Source organism: Protomyctophum parallelum (genome assembly GCF_964188405.1).
Source record: "Protomyctophum parallelum genome assembly, chromosome: 23".
Taxonomy (NCBI): Eukaryota; Metazoa; Chordata; class Actinopteri; order Myctophiformes; family Myctophidae; genus Protomyctophum; species Protomyctophum parallelum.
In genome coordinates, this window is record NC_139715.1 from 7,219,979 (window position 1) to 7,241,517 (window position 21,539).

The window sequence follows — 21,539 nt, forward strand, 5'->3', positions numbered from 1 at the left end:
TGATGGTCACATTAAATAAGTGTTTTAGTGCTTTCCCTCCCGATAATAGTCCAAAGCAGTGATTTTCAGACCGTTATGATGGCCGCTTGCTCCTCTGGGGTTCATATATGTATCCAGGGATTGTTTCTAGGCCATTACGTTAATTATAGCTCGTTCCCAAAATGCTTTCTTATCTGGCTTTGAACCAGAAACAGGTACGTTCTTCCAGTCTGTACGGCTGTCGTTCATACTTGCATAATAGTTATGGGGTGCAGCAGTTAATCAAACAAAAAAATCTATTTTAATAATTGATTTAGAAAAAAATCAACGTCGATTAAAATTAATAAATAATAATAATTATTAAGGAAACAATCCATATTTGCAGCACTAATACTGTCAGGTAGTATATGAAGGGGACAGAGAATTAATTTTTTTTACAATCTTCAAGAATGCTTTTCACATAGTTGAAAAACGTAACATTCAACGGGCATCTCCCCGTTAACCCAACTTCCAGTACTCACCGTTTTACATTCTTGCCATGCTGCACACAGTTAGAAGCACTGATCAACCAGCACCAGCAGGAGCTAAATTGAGCCGGCGTTTCTCGAGTGTACCGGGTATTTGCAGCACTTCTTGGGGAAACACAATCTGAAAGGCAAGGCGGAGTTGATATGCACAGCGGCTTCTCTCCAACGGAGAAACTCCACAGGGGGTCTCGGCATTCACACAGCTAAAGTAAAAGATTTATTGATAGAGTCAAGCCGCTATGTGTGTGGATGCCTGTGTATACCGACAGAGTGAGTTAACCCGCTCTGAATGCTCTTCTAGTTCGGCTCTTTAGAACGGTTGCCTCACAGTCACAGCGAGATGGTCCTATGAGTTCAAAGCACACTGGCTCTGTAGAGCTTTCTTTCCCCACACACAGACAGAATATATCATATATGCCTGCCAGTGACCTTGAGGCGCTCCATGTCCTTGTGAATAAGAATGTATTCTTCAGTAAATGGTGCATTTATATAGCCCTTTTTATCCAAAGTGATTCACATAGATTGTGCATTGCATTCACCCATTCACACACCAATGGCGGAGGAAACCATGCAAGGCACCAACCTGCACATCGGGAGCAATTAGGGGTTCAGCGTCTTGCTCAAGGTCACTTCGACACCGACTCTGGGGGAGCCCCGGGATCGAACTGGAAACCTCGTGGCTCCCATCCGGCCACTCTACCACTGAGCCACTGCCGCCCTGTGACATGCATGGTTATATACAGGTTAAATTCAATGAAAAGACAGAACTAAATTAGCTCAGACTCGGAATGATCCAGGCAGGGTCGGGAAGAGTACCTATACAATAATGTGGTAGAACAGTGGTTTCCCACCTTTTCTCGATCAGGGCCCCTGATCGTTCTCGGCCCACCAGTGGACCCCGTCCCACAGGTCGGGAACAGCTGTGGTAAGAACATCGGTAGCACTCGGATGGAGATGGAGGGGGGTCTATTGTGTTGAGGATCGAGGTGGTATCCACCTCAACCCGTTTCAAAATGAGTGCCCCAGGCAGAAAGAATCCGTAGATAAGGAATTGGGTGATGATGATGATGACTAACAAGTGTGTGTGTGGGGGTGTGTATGTGTGTTTGTGATAATGTCCAGCTTACAGCTCAGGTACTGGAGGACAGAGACATTGGATTTGGGATGGTGGATTCTCAGAAGGACGTCAAAGTGGCCAGAAAACTAGGTATCTACATCATCTCTCAGAAGATCGTAATATGTTCCTTATTAATTAGTTAAGTACTGTATCACTGTTCACTGTACAGAATAGAGGGTACAGTATATGCGCATGCATAAAGTGAATGGCAGATCGAGTGGCAAATCGAGAGGCAAAGTGAGCGACAAAGTGAATTTAACATTGTTTAAAGTCATTTAATGCAATCAAATATGACTTTTCTGTTTGGATGTATGGGCTGTCAAGGTCAGAAAGTAGTTTTTTCCCACTCAGTAGGCATTACCGCGTAACTTCCGGGTGTGATGATGATGTCACGCACATGCCCTCTACAGGAGTCTTGACGGGTCTTTGCTATGAGCTCCCCCCGAATAAGCCAATTAAGTCTCCAATATTGTTTGCGGTTACATGAAGTTCTCTTTCACAGGTGAAAACATGATATTGATAACGCTCCACACAACCATTTCAACGTTTCCAATTAGGTCTAGAAGAGGTGGGCAGCCTGTACGTGTTCAAGGACGACCGCGTCATCGAGTTTGACGGCGAGCTCTCGGCGGACACACTGGTGGAGTTCCTCCTTGACGTGAGTGTGTGTGTGTGTGTGTGTGTGTGGGGGGGGGGGGGGGGGGGGGGGGCGGAGAACGTATTCTGCAGTGGTGGAAAGTAACTAAGTATTTTCTTAAGTACAATTTTGAGGTATTTGTATTTCCAATACATTACTTCTGTTCTACTCCACTACATCTCAAAGGCAAATATTGTACTTTTTACTCCACTATACGCTTATTGATCTGGTATGTTTCCAAAGAGTTTTGTACATTTGAAAACTTTAAATGGGACATTCTGCATAGTGAGTACTTTCTACTTTTGGTACATTTTGATGCCAATACTTTTGTACTCGGGATGTATTCCGGACTTTTACTTGTAATGGAGTAGTTCTATACTGCAGTAATGATACTTTTACTTCACCCATTCTGAACGGGAACCCATTTTGGTGTCGGCATCATGTTGTGCTTTAGCTATTGAAAAATAGCAGATCTACAAGCTCATAGCGCGCCACCGAGTGGCGCGCTACGAGCTTGTAGGTCTGCTATTTTTGAAAAGTCGAAGAGCGACTGACATTTTTAGAATCTGATCTCAGGTCAGAATGGGTTCATCAGACCAGTGTGTGTCCACAGTGGAAACCTCGTATGAATCTGATCTCAGGTCAAAAAATTACTACTAGTACTTTTTTCCACCACTGGTATTCTGTGAGTATACTGGCCATCTCAAGGTGGCTTATTATGGGCTGTTTTTATTTCAAACCCCACACACACACCGTGGTTTCACTAATCAGCACACCATCAACAAGAAAGACGGAAAAAGCCAATTTGTGAATTCAAAGTCTTGTTGGATCGGAAGGGGAAAAGAACCTGCATATAGCCGCCCTACACTCTCAATGGACATCCATAGCATAATGAAATACCACCCGCTCTTGCAATTAGCAGCTTTAGCCTCGTTAAGGTGCTTGTAAATGATGTAATTCTCAGCAATGCAAGACTTAACAGGAGTTGCGATGATTCCACCATGGATTCTATGTCCTTCCCCCCCCCCCCCCCCGCCCCCTGGGGACTTTCCTCCTGAAGGCCTTGTTGTTGAAATAGAGACAGCTCTGTGTTTCTGAAAAGGCAGTAGGCGGACGAGAGAACGGAATATTCAGAGGTAAACGCTGTGCCACACACTCTGATGTTTCAAAGCTTTCCTAAAACATGAAATGGTCAGGAAAAAGGCGGTGCATTATCCCATTCCGACCGGGCACCCATTTTGGTGTCAGCATCATGTTACGCTTTAGCTATTTAAAAATAGCAGATCTACAAGCTCATATCGCGCCACCGAGTGGCGCGATACGAGCTTGTAGGTCTGCTATTTTTTGAAAAATCGAAGAGCGACTGACATTTTTTTAGAATCTGATCTCAGGTCAGAATGGGTTCATCAGGACCAGTGTGTGTCCAGTGGAAACCTCGTATGAATCTGATCTCAGGTCAGAAATGGGTTATGCATTTGTGTACAGAAAACACAGGTCTCTCGTATACCGACCCACAGGTGCTGGAGGACCCGGTGGAGCTCATCAGCAACGCCATGGAGCTCCGGGCGTTCGAGCGGATGGAGGAAGACATCCGCCTCATTGGCTACTTCAAGGGGGAAGATTCGTGTTAGTCGGGGAGTGATCTTCTTCCACGTTTTATCCCCACATGTACACACATACTGATACTGCACACATACAGAAATAGAGTGCAGTGTGTGTGTGTGTGTGTGTGTGTGTGTGTGTGTGTGTGTGTAATGATTCATGCACCTGCATAATACAATAAGACCCCTTTTCCACCGGTTGGTTCCCAATGGGAACCGGTTCATTTCTTTTTGGTTTTTAGTCCATGAGCCAGAGCTCCATAATTGGTGGGCAAACTAGACCTATATTAAATTGTTTATAGGATCAATACAAGTAAATAAATACATGATAACCCTTCCACAGTAGTAGCTTTTTCATATTTTCGATTATTTAGTATATTTTCCTACATAATGCCTCATTTGCATATTTAAAAAAATTAATACAACAAATCATTGTCTTCGTGTAAGTACTCAATTGGGGAAGTTTCACGGAGATAACAATCTAATATAGGTATGGTTTTGCCCACTCATGGACTAAAAACCAAAAAGAACTGAACCGGTTCCCACTGGGAACCAACCGGTGGAAAAGGGGCCTCTGTGGACCAAATTGTTTTCATCCATACTGCTTTGAGCGCGTCTCAACGTTTTCCATTGGTTATATACTCCCTCCCATTTAGCATGGAGAATGAACTTCCGACTAATCACGCACAAATAATTACCGCATTGCTGTCACCTGCTGTGACTGTGGTGGGGCAGCGGTGTGCCGAACGGTTTGCGGAGCGGTCTTGATATCGGAAAGGTCGCTAGTTAAAATTACCGCCGCTGAAGTGCCCTTGAGCAAGGCATTGAAAGTAGGGATGCACCGATCCGGCTTTTTGGCATTCGATACCGATTTCGATACATGGGGGTCCAGTATCTGCCGATACAGAGTACCGATCCGATACCCCCCACAAAGAAACGTAATAACCTATTAAGCTGTATGCCTCACTGTGTGGAGTCTGGAATCATTATTTTGTGTAAGGCAACATCAAGGCTTGACTTAAACATTACTTTCCCAACTTTGTAATACAAAATGTAACAAACACAGATATAAATGCACTGAATTATTTATTAAATAACTGTGCAACAATTAGACCAGGTTAATGTGTGCGCAGGCTAGCCTGGCTGCATTCCACATGTTATATTGTCAATACTACACTGCTGTGTCACAGAGGAGGTAGAGTTGTTTTCATACTGTAATTACACATAATTATCGGATCGGATCGGATAATGGATCGGCCACCGATCCGATACCCGATCTAGAATTTTAGCCTGGATCGGCGCCGATCTCCGATACGAGTATCGGATTGGTGCATCCCTATTTGAAACCCTACCATGAAATGTTCTATGAGCAGGGCCTGGCTGTAAACAAGTTCTTGAGCTTGGTCCAGTTACCCTGGGTAAACATAGTAACTTTGCTTTACTTTGCTTTGCTTACTTTGTTCGAAAAACAAAGTTCTGAAAAAACAGCTAGGGAATTTGTGTTAATGACTTTGTTTCCTCCCCAAGTATGCTATAGTTCAGTGTAAGTATTACACTGACGAGGGAGGGCCCTCAACATTTTTTGAGTTTCTTTATTTCATGAAAACACAATCAGCAGCAGTCCACCTACAGGAACGAAGGCGTTCCAGGCCTTCCTCAGCGCTTCAAACTTTATAATGGACCTTAGTGAACTTCATAATTTAAAGCATTCTCCACTGCTTCGCCGTGCATGCAAGCTCAAAGCAGCCATGCTATGTTTAGTGCTAGACTAATGGAGGCTGCGATCGCAGCTTCGTCCACTGCACATGAGACTGCAGTCTCCCAGGACGAGGAGATCCTTTAAATAGCTTCTAGTTCTACGCCTAGGAGGTCAAACTGCAATTATAGCTCCGCAAGAAAAGATAAAATAAAAAGGCAAGAAAAAGCTGGGGACCAGTGGGCGGAAAAAGTACTTAAATACTTTAACCCATTCTGACCTGAGATCATATTCTAAAAATGTCTTCTATATCAGGACGGTTTTCTGAAAAGGCTATGTTTCTGTGTCAGTCGTTATTCGATTTTTCAAAAATAGCAGGTGGCGCGCTATGAGCTTGTAGATCTGCTATTTTTCAAAAGCTAAATTATAACATGTTTAAAACACTAAAAGGGGTTCCCGGCCCAAAATGGATTAATATCAGTACTGCAATATAGAAATACTCTGTTACAAGTAAAAGTCCAGAATTAAAAATGTACTTGAGTAAAAGTACAATATTTGGGTCCGAGATGTATAGTGGAGTACAAGTAAAAGTATTGGAAATTGGAAATACTCAAGTGAAATACCTCAAGATTTGCTCAGTCGGTAGAGCTCTCGTCCTTTGGACCACAAGTTCATGGGTTCGACCCCGGGCACCGCCAACAGCGAATGAGTAGCACGACTTGGTGCAGCAAGTCGTGCGGGAAGTACTGGGGAGCTGATGGTCGGTGTGGCGCACCACCTCAGCAATCCATCTCCCAGGGGTCTAGTGCATTGTAACGGGGATAGACTCCATCTCCCAGGGGTCTAGTGCATTGTAACGGGGACAGACTCCATCTCCCAGGGGTCTAGTGCATTGTAACGGGGATAGACTCCATCTCCCAGAGGTCTAGCGCATTGTAATGGGGATAGACTCCATCTCCCAGGGGTCTAGTGCATTGTAACGGGGATAGACTCCATCTCCCAGGGGTCTAGTGCATTGTAACGGGGATAGACTCCATCTCCCAGAGGTCTAGCGCATTGTAACAGGGATAGACTCCATCTCCCAGGGGTCTAGTGCATTGTAATGGAGATAGACTCCATCTCCCAGGGGTCTAGTGCATTGTAACGGGATAGACTCCATCTCCCAGAGGTCTAGCGCATTGTAACAGGGATAGACTCCATCTCCCAGGGGTCTAGTGCATTGTAATGGAGATAGACTCCATCTCCCAGAGGTCTAGCGCATTGTAATGGAGATAGACTCCATCTCCCAGAGGTCTAGCGCATTGTAACAGGGATAGACTCCATCTCCCAGGGGTCTAGTGCATTGTAACGGGGATAGACTCCATCTCCCAGAGGTCTAGCGCATTGTAACGGGTTACTGGCTGATACCGACAATAAGCCAGTAAAGCCCAACACACACCGTCTGCGAACGCCACGCGTCAAAACAGCCGCCTCCGTTATTTTCAATGAACCTATCCCACACCGGCGGCGTCCGACGCGCGTTCACGCCTCGCCTGACGCTCCGATACGCCGTCGCCACCGTTCTATTTTCCAGGCGTTGCCACGCGGCAACGCCTGTGCCGCTGCGCACCCGGTGTGTGTTGGGCTTAAGCCACTCCCGACTGTACTTAAGTAAATCTACTTAGTTATACTTTCCGCCACTGCTGGGGACAAAAAAAGATACCGATATGGCAGCGATGGGATATTTCATTATGGAACCCATTTCTGTCCACAGCGGGTCCTCGGCCGCCGTGACCCAAGGGTCGTGACCTTTGTTGGGAGTGCAAGCGCAGCACACTACAAGTGCAATGAACAGCGGGGGCGGGGGTGCGTTTCTTGGGTAAGGACGGGGGAATTACTGGGCGTCGGGAACTTTGTCTGCGATTCACTTTGCTTCCATTTTCTCATCCCGGGTTTAAAACGTCTTTAAAACTTAAATCCGTTTGACCTTGCAGACTGCCAGAGTGAAATAAACACTGTGCAGTCAACCTTGGTTTGTCTCTGCCCATCATGCTGCATCTCGCTCCCTTTCTCTGATTTATTTATAGCCTCCTTCCATCCATTTAATGAAGCATTTGCATGTTTGACTAAATCATACAATGCTACGTGTGTTGACTCTGTGGCTTCCCTAAACTCTCTCTCTCTCTCTCTCTCTCTCTCTCTCTCTCTCTCAGACTACAAAGCTTTCTTGGAAGCGTCGGAACGTTTCCAGCCCTACATAAAGTTCTTCGCCACATTTGACAAAGCAGTAAGTGCTCTCTCTACACTACAGTATGGGTGATGTGGGACTATAGTGCCTGAATCAACGAGTCTGCGTACAATGTCAAACTAAAAGCTGCCACATTTATGTGCGTAGTTCCTCATTTAATTCGAACACGGGTCACCCACATTCATGGGGGGGTCGAACATTTACCGCTCATCCAAGAGACAAATCTAGATGTGTCTTCTTAAAGGTATATTCAGTGATTTCACTCAAAAAACCTTAGGTTTCGTTTTTGGCTGTGGGACCCAGCCTTTCGTCCAATCAGGATAGAGAGTCAAAAACGAAACCTAAGGTTTTTTGACCCCCAGGGGTTAACTGGGGACAGGGAGGAACTCCTTATATGGCCAGCACACTCTATAGTAGGGAGGATTATCACAACAAAACAAAAAAATAAGTGATATTTGAATTAAGTGAAATCACTGAATATACCTTTAAATAGACTCTTGGAACCAGACAGATCTCCGAGCTATACATCCGCTGAACACTAATATGTTCACTAATAGTAATATGTGAACATTAGCACGATGAAGAAAGTGACTTCACACAAAATGGCAAGAAAGATGGAACGGCATTCTATTCTTTAAAATTCAAATTGAAGACCCAAAGATCTTCGCGTTCATTTAACTTTTGAGAGTGTAAAAAGTGGGACCCTGTGACTTTTTCCTTCACCCAGCCACGATAACCTGTGTCTGTGTGTGCGTGCCTACGTGTTACAGGTAGCAAAGCACCTGTCCCTGAAGATGAACGAGGTGAACTTCTACGAGCCCTTCATGGAGGAACCGGCCGTCCTGCCCGGCAGACCTCTGTCAGAGATGGACATCGTGGACTATGTCACCCAACACCGAAGGTCGGCCATCATGGCATCACGTGACGTCTAGAGTGAAGACACACACCATAACACAGGATAGAAATATAAATCAGAAGTGTCTCCAACTCTCCATGCAGTACGGAGTAGAGCGCTTTTGCACGACCCTTACAGGCAAAAATGACAACTGGAAAAGTGTCATCTTTGTTGGGGGTCGTGCAACAAAGTGTGATTTAAGTCTTAATGTGAAAATGATGCAGATTTGTGGTTCCGCGGTCTGCATGACTCTGAAACTATCGATGCTCGTTACAGTATGACATTATACTGATGAAGGTTTGTTTGTAGTACTCGAGTCCTTGACTCGTCTCGAGTCGTGGTCTCGAGTCCACATTTTCATTTACTCTGTCTCGTCTCGGTCCTGCCCTTGATTTGACTCGGTCTCGGACCAAGGGACTCGGGACTCTCCCCCCCTACCGAGTCCATTCGAGCCATGAGTCACTACAATGCAATGAAATAATTGTTTTATACCCATATTATGAGGAGCCCATTGACATTAACATTACAAGAGAGCTCTCTGGCGCTTATAGACAGCTATCTTGTTAAGAAACAGAGTGCATGCTGCTCTCGCTGCGTTTTCTGTACCTGGTCTTGGTATCGCCTCCCGTCGGTCTTGACTCGGACTCGCACCCCCTCGGACTTGGTCTTGACTTGGACTCGCTTTAGGTGGACTCGACCACAACAATGGTATCTTGAAGCCCGCTGGCCTAGTGATCCAGATTCCAGGCGCATGCCACATATAGGCTCTGGCCTGACAGCGCGCCGCGTGTTCGAGTCCCGTTCATGACGACCTTTGCTGCGTGTCTCTCCCCTTCTCTCTCTCTCCCTCTTTCCTGTACGTCTTCACTGTGACTATTAATAAAGGCACAAAAGCCAAAAAAAATAATCTTTAACAATGGTATCTTTACTGAACTTAAGTCATTCCATCGTCGCTTCCCCAGCAGTTTAAAGTGCACGTGTTCTCCACAGGGCCACTCTGAGGAAGCTCCGTGCAGAGGATATGTTTGAGACATGGGTGAGTCCTCTACATTCAGCCGTTACAACCATTTATCATATAACAGTTCTTTTCCCACTAAAAGCATTTAGGATTAAACATTGATAGTTTGGCTGGGCTCCTCTCAGTACATTTCTATTTTACTTTGATGTCAAAGTGCTGTGGCAATGTTATTGATTGAAACTCGGCAATGAACCCGATAGGAATAAAGAGCAGTGCTCTGATTCTGTACTGTGTGTGTACGTGCGTTACGTACGTGCGTGCGTGCGTGGGGGGAATAATAATGTATAGTATTCTCGTCTATTTGTTTTGATGCATGCTATAAACAGTAACATTGATATCCCCAGGAGGATGACATGGATGGAGTTCACATTGTTGCCTTTGCTGAGGAAGAGGATCCAGGTATGAACATTTCACGAATTTGATTAATAAAAAGTCCATCAAAAATAAGAACAGACACAGTTTACCGTGGAGAAAGAGACAGAATGGAACGGGAGAGAAAGCAACTGTTAAGCAACTATAATGATCGTCTGTCCTCATTTTGTTTTTTTTAATCTCATTAAATACTCAGGGCTGTATTTTGCGTGTCCTAGGTACCAGGTCTTATTACTTAACTTAAGACCTGGAGGCGTGATCAATGCCATTTGGCTATTCTGAGTGGCCAAAGAGCATTGACCACGCCTCCAGGTCTTAAGTTAAGTAATAAGACCTGGTACTTAAGACACGCAAAATACAGCCCATAGAGTCTGATCCGATGCTTGATGTGGGATCAGAGAAACTAAAACCCATTCAGCACCCATTCTATCTAAAGTATATAGCAACATTCGGCCTAAGTCCTAACTGGGTTAAGTAAAACATTATACGTATATTATGAATTATATATATATATATATATATATATATATATATATATAATGAATTTAACCTCGTTTTCGGTTCAAATCTATAAGCGAAGGCGAGGTTTTGATTATTCACCCGACATGTCCCTCCCAGACGGCTATGAGTTCCTGGAGATCCTCAAAGACGTGGCTAGAGACAACACCAACAACCCGGAGCTCAGCATCGTGTGGATCGACCCGGATGACTTCCCTCTGGTACACAATCAATCACTTTGACCCATTCACCCATTCTGACCTGAGATCAGATTCATACGAGGTTTCCACTGGACACACACTGGTCTGATTAACCCATTCTGACCTGAGATCAGATTCTAAAAATGTCAGTCGTTCTTCGATTTTTCAAAAATAGCAGACCTACAAGCTCGTATCGCGCCACTCGGTGGCGCGATATGAGCTTGTAGATCTGCTATTTTTCAATAGCTAAAGCATAACATGATGCTGACACCAAAATGGGTGCCCGGTCAGAATGGGTTAAAACCGGGAAAGCATCGCTGTCATTTTAGATCTCTTTGGCTATTCAAGAACGGCAGATATAAAAGCTCAAATATATAAAATCGTGAAAATTGGTGGAAACCTTTGAATATGTGTTTTTTTTTTAAGCAAACTTTTGACTCAAATTCTTTGCTTCTGGGGGGTCCGTGGAACGAAATGTTTTGTTTTCCCGGCCAAGTACATCTAAGTTTAGAGGTTTGAGAACCATTGATAGAACAACACCAACGAAAACCGCTGGGATTTAGAAGACTTTTTGAGTGGCGCAACCATTCCTACAACCAGCAATGTGCAGTGTGCAGTGTGCAGTGTGCACCTATGTGTTCACCTATGTATGTGTTCACCTATGTATGTGTTCACCTATGTATGTGTTCACCTATGTATGAGCACCAGTATGAGTACCAGTAGGGGCGCTGTTGTGCCATGCAGAAACATAGAGAGAGAGAGCCAGTGCTGACAGACTGTTGCCTGCTAATGAGAGAGAGAGGGGGGGGGGTGGAGTGGGGATTTGCACCACTCGGTTCACATGGGTGTGATTCTTTTTAAGAATCTGTACATTTTTGCCTTGTTTGGGGAATGTGCAGCCATTTGACTTAATTGCATGGGGCAGAATATTACTCACGCAGATGACATTGTTCTGGCTCTCGTCCACACAGCTGACCACCTACTGGGAGAAGACCTTTAAACTGGACCTGTTCAGACCACAGATTGGAGTGGTGAACGTCACAGACGTAAGTAAGAGTTCCGGCTCGATTTAAAACCCATTCTGGACGGTCGGGAACCCCTTTTGGTGTTTTAAGCATTATGTTATGCTTTAGCTATTGAAAAATAGCAGATCTACAAGCTTGTATCGCGGCACCAAGTGCCGCGATACAAGCTTGTAAATCTTTGAATACATTATTTCAGAGTGAACGGGGTCCACGGCCAAATACATTCAAATAATTCTGGGGCTCCTTGACATGAAATAGTTTAACCCATTCTGACCTGAGATCAGATTCACACGAGGTTTCCACTGGACACACACTGGTCTGATTGACCCATTCTGGCCTGAGATCAGATTCTAAAAAATGTCAGTCGTTCTTTGATTTTTCAAAAAATAGCAGACCTACAAGCTCGTATCGCGCCACTCGGTGGCGCGATATGAGCTTGTAGATCTGCTATTTTTCAATAGCTAAAGCATAACATGATGCCAACACCAAAATGGGTGCCCGTTCAGAATGGGTTTAAGAACCACCACTGCTATAGAAACATTAGGATTTAGAAGACATTAGTAGAATCGATCTAAATGGGTTCATTAATGATTAAAAACATGGAAAATAGCAGCTCAGACAAGCTCACGCCGTGTCGAGATGCGACGTGCTGCGAGATTGTAGATGAAGCGATTACTTTCAAACATGTTCCAACATTTTCACCTACTATACAATTTCCTATAACATGGAGACACCAGGGTTTGAAGTGGTTATAATTGTGCCACCGGGCATGAATTAACAATGATGATGCCTGGGCGAAAATCCTTGTTCACCCTCGAGGTGAGCGTGATGCAACGAACCGCGCACGGCCTCGTGGGCTATAAATACTCTGCATATCAATATCATAGTGAGGGGGGAGGCATCACTCTGTCCTGAGGCAACAAGATGTAGCCTTGTTTGTTATCTCCTTTCCTCCGAGGGAAAGGAAAGCCTGAGGCTGTGCAGTGTAGCTATACAGTCCTCTACAGGGACGTGCACACATAGACACCATTAAGGGGCTCCACTCAGCCCCTGCCCCTTTTACCCGTCCGTAAAACAACTGCCCTCTCCAGACCACGAATGCAGCGTTTGCTATGGTGAAGGAAACGCAAAATGCCACTCCTTTCCAATGCCATGTACTGTATGCTGGAAGGCAGAAATCAGGAGAATTGCATTTTTTCCCAAAGTCTCCTGAACTTGAACACAGCATTTTTGCGTTGAACAGATTTGTTTAGAAATCCATGTCGTGCAACCGCATCTCCACTAGCTAAAGAGTGGAGATGCGCGCCGAAGATAACAGACCTACAAGCTCTCAACGCGTCGCAGCGCGACACGTTGAGAGCCTACAATTTAGGCATTTAGCAGACGCTCTTAATCCAGAGCGATTTACATTAAGCAAGAACAAAAAAGCATGGGAATACATCACATAAAAAGCATTTATCATGAAACATGCGTAAGCTAAGAAAGTAACAGTGGAATATCTATATAATGAAACTATACATATAAACTATACATGTGCTATGACGTGCTATGACTATATACAATGCAATTATAGTGCTGTCTACATAACATGCTATAAGTCTGTATCAAATGCTATCTAAGTCTACATAAATGCTATCTAAGGGGGGTGGGGTAAGTGCTATGGGCCATGATGGAGTCTGAAAAGGTGGGTTTTCAGACTACGGCGGAAGATTGGGAGTGATGCTGCAGTTCTGACTGCAATGGGAAGTGCATTCCACAGTTTCGGAGCCAGAAGGGAGAAGAGCTTGGGAGCGTTTTTAGTGAGGGTACTTCCAGCTTCACTGTGTGCGGAACCTCTTCTTTGTCTTTCAAAGATACCCTTTTCAATAACTTATGAAATGGGACATTCTGCATAATGAGTACTTTGTACTTTTAGCACTTTAAGTACATTTTGATGCCAATACTATTTGTATTTTTACTCAAGTACATTTAGAATCCTGTTACTTGTATAACAGAGTACTTTTTCCACCACTGCCTTCAACCCATTTTGGGGCGGGAACCCCTTTTGGTGTTAGCATTATGCTATGCTTTAGCTATTGAAAAATAGCAGATCTACAAGCTCATAGTGGCGCGCTACGAGCTTGTAGGTCTGCTATTTTTTTTTAAATCGAAGAACGACTGACATATAGAAACATAGCTTTTTCAGAAAACTGTCAGGATGTAGAAGACGTTTTGTAGAATCTGATCTCAGGTCAGAATGTTTTCCCGGCATGCAGGCGGACAAGCGTGTGGCTGGACATGTTTAGAATCTGATCTCAGGTCAGAATGTTTCCCCGGCATGCAGGCGGACAGCGTGTGGCTGGACATGTCCAACGACGAGGACCTGCCGACGGCCGAGGAGCTGGAGGACTGGATCGACGACGTGCTGACGGGCAGGGTGAACACGGAGGACGACGACCAATCGGCTGACCGGCGGGACCGGTCAGCTGACCGGCGGGACCAATCGGCTGACCGGCGGGACGACGGAGACCACCGCGGCCACGACGACACCGACGACGGCTACAGGGACGCCGGCGGTCGCTATGACGACGACGACAACGACGACAGCAATCAATATTAACCCTGAACGCTCTCACACGTCGACCATTTTGCTCGTATGTCATATGATATTATAGCCTATACTTTTGTGATGGGTTTCCCCCACTTGTTCCCAACGGCGGGTGCAGGTACCTCCGGTGGTCCAAATGAATACAAGAAGGTTGTCAAATCCTAAAACTAACCGTATTCCTAAACATAACCTCAGTAAAACTATGCCTATAAACCTAACCTTATGCCCGTAACCTCAGTAAAACAAATGCAAGAACCGCTTGGGGTGAATGATCCGCAAAGAATGTGTGAATGTGGTCAAATACTGTTGTAGGCCTATACTTATTAACTCTATTGCACACCTGCAGTGCAAAAGAAAGACTTGATACAATTAGAAGTGAAAATGTCATTTTCTTTTTTTTTGTCAAATAGATTTGTAACAGATTATACATTGTTGTAGATTAAACATTGTGATATGTAGTGGACCCAACAGAGCCGGCCTGTTATTAAGCAACTAAATTGAATGGATGTTAATGATTGTCTGTCCTCATTTAGTTTTTTGATCTCATTAAATAACAGTACATAGAGTCTGATAAGATGCTTGATGTGGTGGGATCAGATTTCTTGGCCAATAATGCCACACACCAAAATAAACAAAAACCCTGCTGTGTGTATATCCCATGTCACAAGGACACACGGACGCTTAGCTGCTTCTTCACGCCATGAAAACAGCCTCAAAATGTGACTGAACTGCAAATAAAACGTTGCCTGGCATTTGTTATGTTTCGTAAGTGTGTGTGCGTGTGTGTGTGTGTTGCATGCGTGCGTGCTTCAGGGTTCTCCCTCATTAGCTAAGGCCAGTCTCACTCAAGTTCAGGACAATGGGCCTATCTATGATGCATTTTCACCTTGAATTATTCAAACAGAGTTGAATTATTCAGTGCAGTCATGACTCCTAATGGGAGGGGGGGGGGGGGGGGGGGGGAGGGGATGACCATCAGTGCAACAACAGCTGCATACAGAGCCGATTGAACGGTAACAAGAAGACTCACCCCCCGGTGCGTGCCTGTTTTTCCTCCCGGAATTTTCCCCAGTGAGGGGGATAACTTTGTAATATGCTATTGGCTGTTTGTATTCTTTATTCTTTATATAAAAAGATACTCCTGTGGAAAGGCTATATTATATTACTTATATTGACCCTATAAACAATTTAGTATTATTTAGTATATGTAAGGTTTTGCCCCTCAAATGGTACCTCGTCAGATAATCCCCACATATCCTACAACAACTTCTGTGAACAGACTTCACTGTAGTAGCTTTTCATAAATTATATTTGTACTTGTCTGCTGTCATGAAAGTTTATAGTTAGAGAAATTCAAAATCCAGCCGTCTGCTGTCCAGCCTCTCCCACCCCTCACTGGGGAAAATTCTGGGAGGAAAACAGAAACGGGGTGAGTCTTCTTGTATTCGATTGAACACTGTCTCGGGTCAGACTTATGTCACTGCGCCTGAAGCAATGACGAGGAGCCCTTTGCAGAAGAAAGCACGAAAAATACCTCTCCAGGTGCATCTGTGTAGCCTAGCATGCAGTGGTGGAAACATCTTTTACTTTAACTTTTCTGAAATACCCATGTTTCTGTATCAGTGGTGCTCAATATTTCATGTCAAGGACCCCAAAAAAGGATATGTAATTGGCCACCGAACCCCATCTGAACATATGTTGTTCCAGGGAGGGGACCCCCCCCCAGAAGCAAAGATTTGAGTTAACCCATTCTGACCTGAGATCAGATTCATACGAGGTTTCATACGGACACACACTGGTCTGATGAACCCATTCTGACCTGAGATCGGATTCTAGAAATGTCGCTCTTCGATTTTTCAAAAATAGCAGACCTACAAGCTCGTATCGCGCCACTCGGTGGCGCGATATGAGCTTGTAGATCTGCTATTTTTCAATAGCTAAAGCATAACATGATGCTGACACCAAAATGGGTGCCCGTTCAGAATGGGTTAAAAACGTTCGCTCTGAAAGAATATATATTCAAAGATTTGTGCCACATTTTCACCATTTTTCAAAAATAGCAGATTTACAAGCTCGTAGCGCGGCACTCGGTGCTACGTCCCGTTTAACCCATTGATGCCTGGTGCAACCTATATGTTGTTCATCAGCTATTGATAACTATTTAAAAAAAAGAATGAACCAGAATTTGAAGGTTTTCAGAAACCTTAGGTCGGGCCCTAGAAGGCGTTCCCAGATTCGGCCTCAGGCATCAATGGGTTAAAGTTGTCGAATGTACAATGAGTAAATGAGTAAAAGTACAATATTTGCCTCTGAGATGTAGTGAAGTAGAAGTACAAGTATTGGAAATTGGATTTACTCAAGTAAAGTACACTACCTAAAAATTTTACTTAAGTACAGTACTTAAGTAAATGTACTTAGTTTCTTTCCACACTGGTATGACATGGAACGTCAATATTATCTACTATACTGTAGCTCTGCTGAAGAGAGTCCGTGTTGCCAGAGTTAGTGAGAGAAATAAGCAACCAGGTGTATGAAAATAAGCTTTAAAAAAAAAAGAAGCCTCTACAAGCACTATAAACCTACATACATTTGATACAAATCTGGAAAAAATGGGAACATTTTGAATATTTTCAAAACATTTGAACAACAAATCTGGTAGAGGGGTCCCTGCCACAAAACACTTTCAGATAATTATGGCAAAAAACCAAAACATTAGTAACTACACGTTAAAAACAAGTCCCCCATTTGACACTGGGTCCCCTAAAACCAACAACCGCAACTACCAATATAATTTATATATGCCAATTGACAGAAAAACAAGCCGAGTCACTTATAATAAGCGAATATGGCAACACTGCTCTGTGCGTGTGCGTGTGTGTATGTCCTGAGGAGAACACATTGAATGTTGTTTCTCTCCAGGGGGGAAGAGAAGTGTCACGGTGTGCGTGCGTGTGTGCGTGCGCGTCTCCGTTGAGTGTTTAGGTTACATCACCTCGGTGACTGTCTGTCACATGCGATGATGTTGAACCCATTCTGACCGGGCACCCATTTTGGTGTCAGCATCATGTTATGCTTTAGCTATTGAAAAATAGCAGATCTACAAGCTCATATCGCGCCACCGAGTGGCGCGATACGAGCTTGTAGGTCTGCTATTTTTGAAAAATCGAAGAGCGACTGAGATTTTTTGAATCTGATCTCAGGTCAGAATGGGTTCATCAGACCAGTGTGTGTCCGGCGGAAACCTCGTATGAATCTGATCTCAGGTCAGAATGGGTTAACATGAAGACCTGACTGCAGGGAGCTCAGCAGGGCTCCGACCGCGGCTCTCTCTCTCTTTCACTCATGACTCACCGTGATGAAACCTCCAGGAAAGACAATGTGACATTGAATGGAGATCGAGTAGATTAGAGCAGGGATGGGCAACTTTGAAGACGGACCGGGCCACAATAGTTCGATCCACACTCACTCCAAAAGGGCCACACAGTGCATACATATTACTGTCGTCTCAAAAATAGCAGATCTACAAGCTCTCAAAACGCGTCGCAGTTTTGAGCTTGTAGATCTATTTTTGCTATATTCTTTTTTTGGAATTGGAATCCTGAAAAGTCACGTGTTTATTTAATTTCAAATGCATTTAGTTATAGGTTACTTATGTCAACTATTATGAACTTACGTAATACTTTGTATGTAATATGTGGTTTTAGATATTTTAGATTTTAGCAGTGTCCATCAGGCGCATAGCGTGGATCAAATGATTGACCGGTCTAGCATCAAATGCCGGATGAGTGAGAACTTTCTCAAGCTAAATGAGGATAAGACAGAAGTTCTCATAATCGGTTCTAGTGAGCGGAAAGAAACGATACTATACTATACTATACCAGTAAGATGCCCTGAGGCCTTCGCGAACACTGGCGCTTTGGCATGGGGGGGGGGGGGGGGGGGGGGTCAGTTCAACATAATGGAATGAATTCTGTGCTGGCCATATATGGAGCGTGTCTTGAGTGTACAGGGTTTGATGAGGTCAGATCAACATAATATGGAATGTCAGAAGTCAACAGGTAAATGGTGCATTTATATAGCGCCTTTATCCGAGGCGCTTTACATAGACTGTGCATCAATTCACCCCATTCACACACACATTCATACACACATGGGGGTAGAAACCATGCAAGGCACTATAGCCAGCACATGAGGAGCAATTTGGGGTTCAGTGTCTTGCTCAAGGACACTTCGACACTAACTCTGGGGGAGCCCGGGTTCGAACAGGCAACCTTGCGGTTGCCATCCAGCCCCTCTACCCCTGAGCTACCGCTGCCGCCCCCCAGGTCAGCTCCATATATGGAGATAAGGGTTTGAGGTCAGATGTGAGTTGCTGGCTGGCTCATACTATATATGCAGATCTAGGTGATGATCCAGTCTTCTCCATGTATGGTTATCCAGGGTCTGGTTTTCACCGTGGGGTCCGAGGACGCCCAAGGTTCCTTGAAGGGGTACCGGTGGGGTCCCCGTTGATAGTTAGGAACCAATTAGACCCCATTCTGACCTGAGATCAGATTCATACGAGGTTTCCGCCGGACACACACTGGTCTGATTAACCCATTCTGACCTGAGATCAGATTCTAAAAAATGTCAGTCGTTCTTCGATTTTTCAAAAATAGCAGACCTACAAGCTCGTAGCGCGCCACTCGGTGGCGCGCTATGAGCTTGTAGATCTGCTATTTTTCAATAGCTAAAGCATAACATGATGCCAACACCAAAATGGGTGCCCGTTCAGAATGGGTTAAGGGTCTGCAACTGTAAGTGTGTGCAAGTGGAACCAAAAGGTTCCATTCGATCCGTTCCAACCCTCTCCGAATTAAATGAACACTGAGGATTTGTAGATTAGGGGCCCCAGAGATAAATCGTTATCAATTGGGGGTCCATGTGGCATGATGTATATCAAACTGGGGGGTTCTTGAAATTAAAAGGTTTGAGAAACTATACTGTAGGGTACATATAGTGCATATAGTACATAGTGTTTGTTTCCCCTCTCTGTAGGTTTCTTATAAAACAAGAGAGCATCAAATCTAGCCTCTCTCCAGTACTGAGCCACCCCAGCATTATAATACCTGAAAAGATCAGATCAGGGGCCTCTCTGTAGCCATACACACCGTGGAACCCTAACCTATTCTGACCGGGCACCCATTTTGGTGTCGGCATCATGTTGTGCTTTAGCTATTGAAAAATAGCAGATCTACAAGCTCATATCGCGCCACCGAGTGGCGCGATACGAGCTTGTAGGTCTGCTATTTTTGAAAAATCGAAGAACGACTGACATTTCTAGAATCTGATCTCAGGTCAGAATGGGTTCATCAGACCAGTGTGTGTCCGGCGGAAACCTCGTATGAATCTGATCTCAGGTCAGAATGGGCTAAACAATGTAGACTGCGGAATGGCTAAACGCTAGTCATTTCCTGTTTCGTGGCCCGGCCAGACACATAACCAAAGTCATTACAAACCAAATAGAGAGAGGGAAGAATAGAGAGAGAGAGAGAGGGGGGAAAAACATATTCCATTTAGATGCAAATGTTCCTCTCCTGGATTTCCTCCCTCTCTCTCTCTCTCTCTCTCTCCATCTATCTCCGCCTCCATCCCAGACGGTGCTGCATGGAGCAGCGGAGTGAGTGGAGGGGATTAAGCCGCGGACAGATGAGTTCCGACAAGCCCCGCATCGCGCCGCGTGCTCTGGCGGTGGATGAGGTCATTCGTTTCGGTGCTGGACATTGACGCCGACATTCATTTACCCACTAGGCCCCGGCTGCATGCGCCCCCCGCCTCTGACAGGCTGACAGCAAGCCAATTACCCACCAAGCATCACAGGAGAGGAAAAGGGCCCCCAAAATAACTAACCAGCCCGCCGCCCGCCGCCCCCCCAAAAAAGGCAGACATTTCGCCGGTTTCTCAGAAAACAAATAAATACGCATCGAACTTCTTAATGGGGTTTGACAGGACTAGAGTGTAAGGCTGCATGCAGCCAAGGGCGAGACCGCGAGAAACCGCTGGCGCATTTTATTGAGATTTGGACAAATTGGATAGCCGACTGGTTAAGTATAAGTAAGAGAAGGGATGGTGCCATGGTTTCCAGTGAAAGAATTTCACAAGTTGTGAATTTCCAATGGTTATTGATATTTTCTCCTGGAAAATGGCATGGAAGGTGCAGGAAAAGATGGAATTATTCACTGGTTGATAGTATATTCGTGATTTAAGATGCAATCCGGAATTTATTTTTTAATTAAACATTTGAATCAGTCTGTATCAGATATAGCGTATTAGTCAACCAATTGAACGTCTCTAGTGTCCCAATTCTGCAGCAAACATTCTGCAGAAATAAATAACACATAGACTACAAGCTCACAAAATGCATTGCAATTGTGAGGGGCGAAAAGGAGTGGACCTAGTATTGAGCCCTGGGGGACCCCGGTTAGCATCATGTTATGCTTTAGCTATTGAAAAATAGCAGATCTACAAGCTCATATCGCGCCACCGAGTGGCGCGATACGAGCTTGTAGGTCTGCTATTTTTTGAAAAATCAAATAACGACTGACATTTTTAGAATCTGATCTCAGGTCAGAATGGGTTCATCAGACCAGTGGAAACCTCGTATATGAATCTGATCTCAGGTCAGAATGGGTTAAGTGGTAAAACTATAGCACTAGTACTACCATCTGAGTTCGAAAGTATAGTCCTCCTATTCCACCACTGAGAAATGTAGGAATTTAGACACTGGTATCAGAACGGGCAGGCGTTCTGATACCAGTGGATTTAGACACAGTAACACTTTAAGGACTTTAAGGAGTTTTAACATCTTTTAATACCCCACAAAAGAAAGAAAAAGACCATTACTGCATTAAAAGTAATCAACAAACTATACTATAAAAAAAAAATCGTAAAACATTGCCAAATTGTCAAATAGTTATTAGAAAGAGGCAAATAGTGAGCAAAGCTCTCCGTGCCTAATAACGCGAGGCGTTGTGAACTTGTAGATCTGCTTTTTTTTTTAAATAAATGTATCTGCATGTGGAAACGAGCCAAACTAAATTGATTGCCCCATCTCCTACATTCAAGTAGCCTACTTACCAGGATGGGGGGGGGGTACCCAGTTCAAATATCAAATATTCAAA

General features: G+C 44.4%; 1 protein-coding gene across 1 annotated transcript in view; it reads left to right on the plus strand.

The window, feature by feature from the left end:
* The window catches only part of LOC310853861 (calsequestrin-2-like), a gene marked incomplete at both ends in the record, with an annotated part of 35,644 nt that extends 21,253 nt beyond the window's left edge, over positions 1-14,391 (plus strand). The window contains 10 exons of the mRNA XM_083758336.1: positions 1,629-1,713; positions 2,181-2,281; positions 3,778-3,886; positions 7,750-7,823; positions 8,555-8,685; positions 9,670-9,715; positions 10,042-10,096; positions 10,688-10,788; positions 11,739-11,813; positions 14,116-14,391. Of these exons, the coding sequence (XP_083614462.1) occupies positions 1,629-1,713; positions 2,181-2,281; positions 3,778-3,886; positions 7,750-7,823; positions 8,555-8,685; positions 9,670-9,715; positions 10,042-10,096; positions 10,688-10,788; positions 11,739-11,813; positions 14,116-14,391 (1,053 nt within the window). The remainder of the gene's footprint in view (positions 1-1,628; positions 1,714-2,180; positions 2,282-3,777; positions 3,887-7,749; positions 7,824-8,554; positions 8,686-9,669; positions 9,716-10,041; positions 10,097-10,687; positions 10,789-11,738; positions 11,814-14,115) is intronic.
* Between the last annotated feature and the right edge of the window lie 7,148 nt (positions 14,392-21,539).